The sequence below is a fragment of the Symphalangus syndactylus genome, chromosome 1 (assembly GCF_028878055.3).
Source record: "Symphalangus syndactylus isolate Jambi chromosome 1, NHGRI_mSymSyn1-v2.1_pri, whole genome shotgun sequence".
In the NCBI taxonomy this organism is placed as follows: Eukaryota; Metazoa; Chordata; class Mammalia; order Primates; family Hylobatidae; genus Symphalangus; species Symphalangus syndactylus.
In genome coordinates, this window is record NC_072423.2 from 103,559,209 (window position 1) to 103,572,221 (window position 13,013).

Below are 13,013 nucleotides of genomic sequence, written 5' to 3' on the forward strand. Positions count from 1 at the left end.
CAGTGGGGAGCAGTAGCTGGGAAGGGGGTATGCGGGGGGCGAATGGGGTGTCAAGAATGGTGTACATCTTGATCTAGGTCACACACGTGCAAAAAATTCCTTAAGCCATTACAGCTCAATATTTGTGTGCTTTATTTATGCAATACACCAATCTAAAACATTAAAAAAATTAATAACCTCTATGGTTTAAAAAAAAAAAAAAAAAAGAACCAAGAGAGCACTTCTATAGATTTTTAAGACATTCATTCACCTTTTCCATTCATCTTCCTCCTCTGCTCACAAACTCCAGTCACCTAAGCTTTCCCTGATGCGGATGTCCTCAACACAGCAATACTGTTGAGGAGAACTTAATGCTGGTTTCCTCAATTCAGCAATACTGCAGAGCTCTGATTCTAATCACACCTCCCTGCTCTGTAGTCTAGAAAATGCCTCCAGGCAGCCTGCTGAGGAACAGGGGTCACCTTATTCACCTCTCTTCTCTCAGAGGCCACAGTCCTGCACTGGCTATTGCACAACTTCAAAAAACAGTTGTTTCATTAATTTTGTCCAGTTTTCTAGTTGTTTACAGCAGGTGGGTAAGTACAGTCTAAGTTGTTCCATCCAGGTTACAAAAGCAGAAGTTGACATCATTCAATTTTAAAATCAACAATTTTATAACAGTCCTTATTTTGGGAATACAGGGCAAGGAAAGAGATTGAATACCAGGAACTGATGTTTCTTTTAACTGGAGGAGTAAGTCTTAAAAGTGCTGAGAAAAATCCTGATCCAACTTGGCTACAGGACAAAAGCTGGGAGGAAATTTGTCGTGCGAGTGAATTTCCTGCCTTCAGAGGACTCAGGTAATTGTTTAAATTTGATGATTTATCATTGAATGGCAATAGGTAAACTTGTTCTTCAATTTAGTGATTTTTAAATAGTCCTCTAGCTGTCTGGTTTCTACTCCTTGTTCAACAATCTCTTTTAAGTTTTTCCCAATAAAAAGAATAATTCTTAAGCTTTTTTCTATTAGGCAACATTTTTGTGAACATATATATGAATGGCGAGAAATCTATGACAGTAAAGAGCCACATAATGCTAAATTTCCAGCACCAATGGATAAGAACCTAAATGAACTACAGAAAATAATAATTCTTCGGTGTTTAAGACCTGATAAGGTAAAAGACCAATGTGTTCTATTTGCAACCCAGATAATTTGCCATTTATGAAGTTCTAGGCTTAAAGTTATTGTTATTTGATTCTTTAACTCTCAGATTGATTATCCAGCCTACAGTTCATTGAGCTCCTTGGATTTAGATCTGTGGGTTTACTGTTTTCCTCAATTTGGGAATATTTTTGGTTATTATTTCTTCAAATTTTATTTCACCCCACCCAGCATTTCAGTTGCGTATACATTAGATTACCTAATGTGATGCTAATGTAATATAATGTAATTGATACTTTATTAATTATTTTTTAAGCCTTGGTATCTCCTTGCATCAGTTTGGGTAGTTTCTGTTGCTATCTTTACATTTGTTGATTTCTTCTTTTGTATTGTCTAATCTGCTACAAATCCCTTTCCCATTTTAATTTTAGTAATTGTATATTTCATCTCAAAAATTTGTTTGGTTCTTTTTGTGTATCCTATTTCTCTTTTTAATCTGCTAATATTTTCTTTTAAATATTTGAACACAGTTATAATAACTGTTTTAAAATTACTGACTACTAATTCTATCATTTCTGAATCTATTTCTATTGACTGATTTTACTTTTAGTTATACATGATATTTTCCTGCTTCTTGGCGTGTCTAATAATGTTTGATTGGATATTGGACATTGTGAATATCACATTGTTGATGAGTTAGATTTCATTTTCCTATGAAGATTGTTGAGTTCTGTCCTGCTAGTTCAGGGGTCAACAAACACCTGTGGGCCAAATCCAGCCCCACGACCTCTTTGGTCCATCCCATGAACGAAGAATGTTTTTATATTTTTAAAGAGTAGTTTTGACTGGGCACAGTGGCTCATGCCCGTAATCCCAGCCTTTGGGAGGCCAAGGAGGACAGATCACTTGAGGTCAGAAGTTCAAGACCAGCCTGGCCAAGATGGTGAAACCCTGTCACTACTAAAACAAAAATTAGCCAGGCATGGTGGTGCATGCCTGTAGTCCCAGCTATTCAGGAGGCTGAGGAAGGAGAATCGTTTGAACGGGGGAGGCGGAGGTTGCAGTGAGCAGAGATCGTACCACTGCACTACAGCCTGGGCAATAGAGTGAGACTCCATCTCAAAAAAAAAAAAAAGTTGCCTTAAAAAGAACATGTATCCGGGCACGATGGCTCATGCCTGTAATCCCAGCACTTTGGGAGGCCATGGTGGGTGGATCGCTAGGTCAGGAGTTCGAGCTCGGGAAGCTGAGGCAAGAGAATCACTTGAACCTGGGAGGCAGAGGTTGCAGTGAGCCGAGATCGAACCACTGCACTCCAGCCTGGGTGGCAGAGCCAGACTCTGTCTCGTAAAAAAATAAAATAATAAAATAAAAAAGAACATGCAACAGAAACTGTATATGTCCCACAAAGCCTAAAATATTTCCTATCTGGCCTTCTACAGAACGTTCGTCAACTTCTGTGGTTATGTAGTTAAATTACTGAAGTTTGAATTGTTCGTTTCAAATATTGTTTAAGATTTGTTAGGACTGGTCTAGAGTAGCCTTTATTCAATGCGTAGTTTAGCTCTACCAAAGTGCCACCCGTCTGCGGCCTTTACTGAATGCTCCAAGCGATCACTAAGGACTCTCTATGGCTTTTGGGAACCTGAATGAGTCCCAGCCTTCATGAACAGTGGTAGCTCCCCAAATCTCCTGGTTACAGCACCTCAGATGCTCTTTGCTTGGTCTCATGCATACACACCATAGTGTTCAGCAAGGATTCAGAGGTACTGTGAGCAGATTTCTGAACTCTTCCTGGATAGTTCTATCCTAATTAGAACTCTGCAACTTCCAGCAGCCTTGGCCCGTTTGTAGTCTTTTTCTTGTTTTCCCAACTCAGTGTCACTGCATTGCTCTGCCTTAATCACTCTCCCTGTTCCACAGTCTAGCATACCTCCAAGAAGAAGGCTGAGAGAATAGCGTTCAGTTTGTTTTCTTTTTCTCAGTGATCACAGTCCTACACCACCTATTGCCCCCTGTGCAAAAATGGTGGTTTCATTAATTGTGACTGTTTTTTAAATTGTTTGTGGTTGTAGGGTAAATCCAATCCCTATAACCACATCATAGCTAAAAGTAGGAGATGGCAGAAAATTTTGTACATGTCACAATTTTATTAGTTCAAACATGCACAGAAATCTTTCTAAAGGTAGGATAAGTAGGCTGATACCAATTTTCACAAATTTAAGAAAGGTGATCATAGTATTATTACAAAGGGATAATTTTGTAATAGAAAGAAAACAAAAAACCATGTTCATACATCTAGTTTAAACTTTGAGTAAAGTTGAAAAATTATTCATGACAAATGTTAAAGCAGTAAGGAAGACTTTGTTCAAGACTATCACAGTAGGAAAGACAGCTCAGGCTTGGTTCCAAATACAGCAGACACAGTTGGGGATTTATAGTCAAGGAGCAGGGTCGGGGAAAATTACTAGAGACATCAAGGGTAGGGGGAATTCTTGCTACCCTGACCTAACAGAATTCTTGCTGAAAGCAGGCCAGGGTGATGAGATACCACCTGGGTGATGGCAGGGTATGAGGAGTTTGATCAGATATGGAGGGTGATCGGATGTAGAGGGTGGGGGACTCTCACTAAACTGGCTAGCAGGATTCTTGCTACAACTGGGCTCTTGAAGACAAGGCCTCATAGAAAAAGGGGTTCAGAGGAGCCTGTCTAACTAAGGTTTGTTTGAGGAAAGAATCTTTACCAGTAAGTCACTTCACCTATACCATGAAAAATATGAAGGTGTTGAAAGTGATTGCAATAGTCCCTTTGTTTCTTCCATTTTTTAAAAAAAAATTTTACAATTTTAGTAAAGTCTCACCTGTCTCTGAGTAGATTTAAACAGAGGCCTACATAAATGTTTTACTCCTTACCCTGATTCCCAAAGACTGTTGTACTTGGTTAATATTCATCTCATTCTTCCCTGATAGTTGTGTGTGCATATGTGTCTATGTATAGACATACACAGTGAGAGTCACTTTAAGTCCCTGGAACCCCTAAACAATGGTTTATTCATTATTTTATCACCAGTAGCCTCCCTTGTTCATGGCGAAGACTTAATAGCTTTGTATCTGGGAACACTTGCCTATTTGCACTTTGCAGAATGGCTCCCTGATGGGCAGTAGAGATACTGTTTCAATACCACATGTAGGGTTTTTGCTTTGTCTGCCATGTTTGGAAGCCTGTGCTTATATACCATAGCACTTACCCCATTAGAATGTACAATAATTGTCTGCCTATTTTTTAGGATCTCCCACTAGACTATGAGCTTCTTGAGGTCAAGATTCATGTGTTGTTTTGCTCTATATCACCAGGATTTAGAGCAATGTCTGGCAGATGGTAGAAGCTCAACAAATGTCTACGAATTAAGTTGAATTGAATTGAGTTAAACTAAATGGAATTAAAGCCTATATTATTCGGCCTTCTACTTGTTTCCCTCTGTCTCCAGAGAAATAAAACAATAGGGGAGGGGAATTGATTGATTGATTGATTGATTTTCTGAAAGGAATTGGCTGGTGTGATTGTGGAAGCTGGTGAATCTGCACGGTAAGCTGGCAGGCTGGAAACTCAAGGAGGAGTTGATGTTGCAGCTCAAGTCCAAAGGCAGTTTGCTGGCAAAAGGTCCTCTTTCTCAGGGGAAATCAGGCTTTCTTCTTTCTTAAGGCTTTCAACTGATTGTATGAGGCCCACCACATTATGGAGGGCAATCTGCTTTACTCCAAATCTACTAATTTAAATATTAATCTCATCCAAAAATACCTTCACAGCAACATGTTGACTGCTATTTGGCCAAATATCAGGATATCATGGCCTCATAGGCCATCTTTGGCTCATTTATATAACAATTCAATAGGTTAAAAATGGTATCTAAGTATAGTTATAATTTGTATTTTTCTTATTATGAGTATTAGAGTATAAATGAAGCTGCTGTAACAAAGGGACCTAAAGTACAGTGGCTTAAATCAAATAGAAGTTAATTTCTCTCTCTCCTAACAGCTCAGAGGCAAATGATTAAGGGCTGACAGGGAAGCTCAGCTCCTGAGATCACCCAGAAACTCAGGTTCTTTCATGCTTACAGTGTGGTCCTCATCAGCAAAATGGAAGCTGGCTTGTGAACACTATGTCGAAAAGAGAAGAAAGTGTTGAAGGCAAATAGCTTCCTTAAAATATAATCTGGAAGATCCATACATAATTTCTACTTACATCTCTCTGGCCAAAACTTGTCACATGGCCACATTACCTGCAAGAAATGCCAGGAAAACTTGGGGTTCTAATACCAAACAGAGACAAATAAGTGGGACAATATGCAATCTCTGCTATAATGAGTGATGTTGAGCATCCCTCATATGTTTAGGATCAATTTGTACTTCATATTCTCTAAGCAGTTTGTCTCCTTTGCCCATTTTTCTTTTGGATAGTCTTCTCCTATAAATGTATATAGTTTTTATTTATTAGAGAAATTAGTGCTTTGTCTATGATGCTACATGCTTTTTTTGACCATTAGACTCAAATTGTATTCTTTGTTGTTTTTCAATAATATTCAAATCTGTTATGTGAAATAAAAGTTGCTCTAAAGATCATATCTTTTCTCTTCAACAGATAACCCCAGCTATAACAAACTATGTAACTGACAAACTAGGGAAAAAGTTTGTAGAGCCTCCACCATTTGATTTGACAAAGAGTTACTTGGATTCAAATTGCACCATTCCCTTAATTTTTGTTCTATCTCCAGGAGCAGATCCTATGGCCAGTAAGTGCATACACTGTAAACTTTAAGAAATTATAAATAAAACATCTTGCTCAATACTCATTTCTTTTTTTTTTTTTTTTTTTTTATGAGACGGAGTCTCGCTCTGTTGCCCAGGCTGGAGTGCAGTGGCGCAATCTCGGCTCACTGCAAGCTCCGCCTCCCGGGTTCACGCCATTCTCCTGCCTCAGCCTCTCCGAGTACGTGGGACTACAGGCGGCCGCCACCAAGCCCAGCTAATTTTTTTGTATTTTTTTAGTAGGGACGGGGTTTCACCGTGGTCTCAATCTCCTGACCTCGTGATCCACCCGCCTCGGCCTCCCAAAGTGCTGGGATTACAAGTGTGAGCCACCGCGCCCGGCTCAATACTCATTTCTTATATGATTATAAATCAGTTAGTAAATCTGATATTTACAGAGAAACGTAACTAGAATTTTTCATGATAAAACACCTATACATAAGGCACTTTTTAATAATTTTAGAGTAAGTAGTGTGACCCTTTTTTTGTGCCTCTCATAGGCCTGCTGAAATTTGCAAATGATAAATCTATGTCTGGAAATAAGTTTCAAGCTATTTCACTGGGACAGGGACAAGGACCGATTGCAGCAAAAATGATTAAAGCAGCAATAGAAGAAGGAACTTGGGTGTGCCTACAGAATTGCCACCTTGCAGTCTCCTGGATGCCTATGTTGGAAAAAATATGTGAAGATTTTACCTCTGAAACCTGTAACTCATCCTTTAGGCTTTGGCTGACAAGCTATCCATCTCCAAAAGTATGTTTATTTCCTTATAGAGTTCAGTACATTTACTTAGTTATCGGTATATCTTGATTGTTTTCTTTGTTTGTTTTGAGACGGAGTCTTACTCTGTCTCCCAGGCTGGAGTGCAGTGGCGCAATCTCGGCTCACGGCAACCTTTGCCTCCCGGATTCAAGCGATCCTCCTGCCTCAGCTTCCCTGGTAGCTGAGATTACAGGTGCATACCACCATGCTTGGCTAATTTTTGTATTTTTAGTAGAAACAGGGTTTCACCATGTCAGCCAGCCTGGTCTCGAACTCCTGACCTTAGGTGATCCACTCGCCTCAGCCTCCCAGAGTGCTGGGATTTCAGGCGTGCACCACCACACTTGGTCAGCTGTCTGCATATCTTGATCAAGCCTCAGATACTTAACCTTAAGAGGTTTTTTAAATATTTCTGGAGTCCTCCATTATGCCTGTTTTTTAATCCACTTGTATATGCACTTTTAGAGCCTCTACTTGCTATCTTGTATAATGCTCTCCATTTATTTTGTCTTAGTTCCCAGTAACAATTCTACAGAATGGAGTAAAAATGACTAATGAACCTCCCACGGGTCTTCGGCTGAATCTCCTTCAATCATATCTCACTGATCCAGTTTCTGATCCTGAGTTTTTCAAGGGATGCCGTGGAAAGGAACTGGTAATATTCATCTTTTGGAACTTTTAAAATGTGTTTTATAGTGATCAAATATGGAAGTGTAAAATTTTATTTAATAATGCTTTTATAAAATTTTTATTTAATGTTTTTAAAACTTTAAGCATTTCCTAACAAGACAAAAATTGTACTTATCTTGTTCACCATTTTATTCAATATAGTTTGTACTCCACTTCCCACATAGTAGACATTGAAATAAATATTTGTTGAATGAATTAATCTTAGTTTGTAAGCCAAAGCCCAGTAATGTTTTTGATTAGGACCCGAGAGTAGAAATCTATTTTCCCATTGTTTATTTTTCCACAAGTATGTGTGCCAGGCCCTCTCCTATGTAGTGTAGATATAAAGCAATGAGAACAAAATAGACAGACAAAGAAATCTGCCTTTATGGAACTTAAATTCTAGTAATAATGTTAAGCATATTAATAGTGCTTTTTCATGTATCCACCTCAAACAGTTTTGTTTACAGTACTGGGGACTTTAAGGGTCCCAGTACAGAGTACTCATTTCCCTACCTGAATTCTTACCAATTGAGAAACAGGGAAAAGTATAAATATATGGTAACCAAATTATAAGCTTAATTATTGATATAGGCTGGATTGGAAGATATACCTTATATCTGTGAACAAATGGGTTTCATATTCCTGAGCCCTAAAATTAAGCAAATTTATCCACCCAGAAGAGTAAAGGAAAACCCAGGTCCCTGTAAGAAGCTCACTTCTAAGAAAGAAAAGGGAGAAGCTGGGCCGAGCATATCTGGTTAATTTTCCCCAAGTTTACCAGTCAGGTAGGTCACTCCCCTCTCCTGCAGCAAGTGAGTACAAGAATGGAGAAAAGTCCAGAGTGTTACATTATTAATTGGGCACATGAAAGGAAACATTACTGAGGGAAAATCATCCCCTGCCCTCACCCCAACATGTACCATTTATCATATTTGCATGTTTGAGCTAGAAAAAATGATATTGAAGGTAAAATAACTAAATTCTTTGAAAGTCAGGTATTTTCCCTCTGCTTAATGATACTTTCTGTGTACCCTAGTTCTGCGCCATAATTTTGTTTGCAAATCTGAGAACAAGAGAGGATAATTTGTGGTTTTATTTAGAAAGAGAGCTTGGTAGGATGGAGAAGATAGTATGGTGTCTGGTCAAACCCCATCCAGAGTTTGAGCTTCTGCAATTAGAAAAGCGAGGGCAAGAAAGAGAGAAGGGAAATTTTGAAAGATTCTAAGCTCAAGCAGAGCTAATTTGGGACTCAGATTATTCAAATAAAAATGGTGCTGAGTTAAGAAGCATTCTCACTCCTTGTGTATTACAACATTGAGCAAGCCACATTGGCACCGTAAGTATTGGGATTTGTTGGGATATCTGAAGTTAATATCCTTGCCACGTATCATCATTTTTGTGATGAACAGTGATAATAGGTAAAGCTTCACCAAGCAACTTCTGTGGTAGCACAAACAAACGAAAGCTGGGGTAAGAGAAGTAAAAGAATGTAAATGCCCTGTGACATGGGTTCTCAGTATGCATCCAATTCTCCTAGAGGGCTTGTTCAAACACATCTTGCTGGGTTCCATCCCCAGAGTCTCTAATTCAGTGGGTCTGGGGTGAGGCTTAAAAATTTATAGTTCTAACAAATTCCCTGGTGATGTTGATGTGGCTGGTCCTGGAATCACACTTTGAAAACCATTGCCTTCCAGCTTCTGCAGGTGACTGGTTTGTAGACATACTGAAATTCCACTGAGGCTTCCAGAAATAGCTGGAATGCCTTTCGATAAGACTAATTTCTGACAGTTAGGCCAGCAATAATTTGAACTATCATCATTTGGCCATTAAAAGTAAATCAGATCTTTTTAGTCACAGGTTGTTGATATCTTGGGCGTTTGAATCACCTAGCAATGATAAGACATTTGTTATCAGTCTATAGATCTGTCTGCTGTACTCACTTTATTCTCCTTAAGGGCAGGGATACATTTCCGTATCTTCACTTATTTATTCAGTAAATATTTATTGAGTACCTACTAGGTGCAAGGCATTCTTATAGGAACTGGTAATATAGCAATGAACATATATAAAAACATGTAAAAATTCCTATCTTTATGGAGCTGACATTTTAGTCAAAGGAAACCTATGGAAGGCAAGCTCAACCATAATCCCCACAAACCTGGGGAACTTGTTAAAGCTACAGATGTCAGTGCCCTACTTCTGGAATTCTGATTCACTAAATTTGAAGTAAGGCTCAAGAACAAGCATAAATATAGCATATCATATATATATACACCATGGCCAAGTGGGATTTATCCCCTGGGATGCTAAAATGATTCAACTTATAAAAATCAATTAATGTGATACACAGTAACAGAAGAAGGATAAAAGTCACATGATCATCTCACTAGATGCAGAAAAAGCATCCAACAAAATTCAACACTTGTTTATAATATAAACTCTCAGCTGGGCATGGTGGCTCATGCCTGTAATCCTGGTACTTTGGGAGACTGAGGTAGGAGGATCACTTGAGGTCATGAGTTCGAGACCAGCCTAGCCAACATGGTGAAACCCTGTCTCTACTAAAAATACAAAAAAAAAAAAAAAATTAGCAAGGTGTAGTGGCATGTGGCTATAATCCCAATTACTGGGGAAGAGGCAGGAGAATTGCTTGAGCCTGTGAGGTGGAGGGTGCAGTAGCTGAGATCGTGCCACTGCACTCCAGCCTGGGCAACAGAGCAAGACTCCGTCTCAGGAAGAAACAAAACAAAACCAAAAAACAACTCTTAACAAACGAGGAATAGAAGAAAATTACCTCAACATAATAAAAGCCAATATGAAAATACTACAACTTATACTCAACCATGGAAAAACTGAAAGTTTTTCCTGTAAGATCAGAAAGAAGGCATGGAAGCCCACTCCTTCTACTTCTGTTCAACATAGACTGGAAGTCCTAGACAGAACAATTAGGCAAGAAAAAGAAACAGGAGGCATCCAAATCAAAGCAGAAGAAGTAAAATTGTCCTTGTTTGCAGATGATGTGATCTTATGTATATAGAAAACCACAAAACTCCACACAAGAAAAACCTGTTAGAGCTAATCAATGAATTCAGTAAAGTTGTAGGGTACAAAATCAACATACAAAAATCAGTTGCATTTCTGTACACCAACAACAAACTATCTGAAATGGAAATTAGGAAAACAATCCCATTTATAATGGTACCAAAAACAATAAAATACTTAGTAATAAATTCAACTGAGGTGGTGAAAGATGTATACACTGAAAACTACAAAATATTGATGCAATAAGTTAAAGAAGACACAAACATGGAAAACTATCCCATGTTCATGGATTGGAAGACTTAATATTATTAAAATGTGCAAACTAACCAAAGTGATCTACAGATTTAATTTAGCAATCCCTATCAAAATCCCGATCTTAAAAAACTCTAAAATTCATATAGAACCACAAAAGATCTTAAATGGCCAAATCAATGTTGAGAAAAAACAAAGCTAGAGGCTTTGTTCTCTGAAATCAGGCTACTTCCTGATTTCAAAATATAATACAAAGCTACAGTGATTAAAACAGTATGGTACAGGTTAAGTATTCCTTATCTGGAATGCTTGGGATTTTTTTTAAATTTTGGAATATTTGCATTATACTTACCTGTTAACATTCCAAATACAAAAATACAAAACCTGAAATGCTCTAATGAGCATTTCCTTTGAGCATCATGTTGGTACTCAAAAAGTTTTGGATTTTGGAGCATTTTGGATTTTGGGTTTTTGGGTTTAGGATGCTCAACCTGTACTAGCATAAAGTCAGACATACAGACCAGTGGAAACGAATAGAGAGCTCAGAAATCAATCTACACATATAAGGTCAACTGATCTTTGACAAAAGTGCCAAGAATATACAATGGGAGAAGTATAGCCTCTTCAACAACTGGTATTGAGAAAACTGCATATCCACGTGCAAAAGAATGAAATTTAACTCTTATCTTACACTATACACAAAAATCAACTCAAAATGGATTAAAGACTTAAATGTAAGATTTGAAACTGTAAAACTTATGAAAGAACACTTAGAAGGAAAGCTTCATGACATTGATCTTAGCAATAATTTCATAGATATGACACCAAAAGCATAGGCAACAAAAAGAAAGTGGGATCAAATCAAACTAAAAAGTTTCTGCACAGCAAAGGAAATGATCAACAAAGTGAAAAGCCAACCTAAGGAATGGGAGAAATTATTTGCAAACCATGTATTAGATAAGGGGTTAATTTCCAAAATATATATGGAACACCTCAATAACAACAATAAAAAACAAAGAATAACCAGATTAAAAATGGGCTAAAGATTTGAATAGACATTTCTCCAAAGAAGACATACAAATGGCCAACAGATATATGAAAAAATGCTCAATGTCACTAGTCAGCAGGGAAATGCAAATCAAAACCACAATGAGATATCATCTCATACCTTCTGGGATGGCTATTTTCAAAAAAACAAAAAACAGCATGTATTAGCAAGGACAAAATTGGAGCCCTCGTACACTGTTGGTGGTAATGCAAAGTGGTGCAGCCATTAAGGAAAACAGTATGGAGACTCTCAAAAAATTAAAAACAGAACATATGATCCAGCAGTCTCACTTCTGAGTATCCAAAAAAAATTGAAATCAGGATCTCTAAGAGATATCAGCAGGCCAATGTTCATTGCAGCATTATTCACAATAGCCAATATGTGGAAATATCCTAAATGCCCATTCATAGAATATTATTCAGCCTTAAAAAGAAGAAAATAGTGCCATATATGACAACATGGATAAAACTTGAAGACATTATCCTAATGTGAACTAAGCCAGTCACAGAAAGAGAAATGCTGTATGACTCCACTTATATAAGGTATCAAAAATAGTCAAACTCATAGAATCAGAAGGTGGTTACCTGGGGCTGTGGGAGGGGAAAATAGGGAGTTGCTTATTAACGGGAATAGTGTCTCAATTATGCAAGGTGAATAAATTCTGGAGATTAGCTGTACAACATTGTCCTTATAGTTAACAATACTGTATTGTACACTTAAAAATTTAAGATGGTAGATTTCATGTTAAATGTTTTACCACAATAAAATGAAAATTGTTAAAACATATGATATAAACAAACAAATTTGCATGTTCAACTAAGTTAGCAACCACTGCGCGCAACAGCCATGATAGTGTTACGAACTAAGGGAGGACAAAGAAAGGAAGAGAGGAAAGGGGCAAACATTTATTGACCACCGGCAGATTTCAGTTAGTTTAAATATATAAGCCTTGCAACAGTCCTCTAATGTAGGTATCATTTGCATACATCTATTTGTTAAATAAGGAAATTGAGGCTCAAATGAATTAAATAAATTATTGAGGTCATTGAATTAGTCTGTTCTTACACTGCTATAAAGAAATACCCAAGACTGGGTAATTTATAAAGGAAAGAGGTTTAATTGACTTACAATTCCACATGGCTGGGGAAGCCTCGGGAAACTTACAATCATGGTGGAAGGTGAAGGGGAAGCAAGCACCTTCTTCACAAGGCAGCAGGAGAGAGAACAGTGAAGGAAGAACTTCCAAATGCTTATAAAACCATCGGATCTCGTGAGAACTCACTATCACA

The 13,013-nt window shown here is 37.8% G+C and overlaps 1 protein-coding gene across 1 annotated transcript in view; it reads left to right on the plus strand.

Annotated features, from left to right (window-relative positions):
- The window catches only part of DNAH12 (dynein axonemal heavy chain 12), a 278,772-nt gene that overhangs the window by 241,845 nt on the left and 23,914 nt on the right, over positions 1 to 13,013 (plus strand). The window contains exons 62-66 of the mRNA XM_055273198.2: positions 681 to 839; positions 1,010 to 1,154; positions 5,781 to 5,931; positions 6,448 to 6,701; positions 7,225 to 7,365. Of these exons, the coding sequence (XP_055129173.2) occupies positions 681 to 839; positions 1,010 to 1,154; positions 5,781 to 5,931; positions 6,448 to 6,701; positions 7,225 to 7,365 (850 nt within the window). The remainder of the gene's footprint in view (positions 1 to 680; positions 840 to 1,009; positions 1,155 to 5,780; positions 5,932 to 6,447; positions 6,702 to 7,224; positions 7,366 to 13,013) is intronic.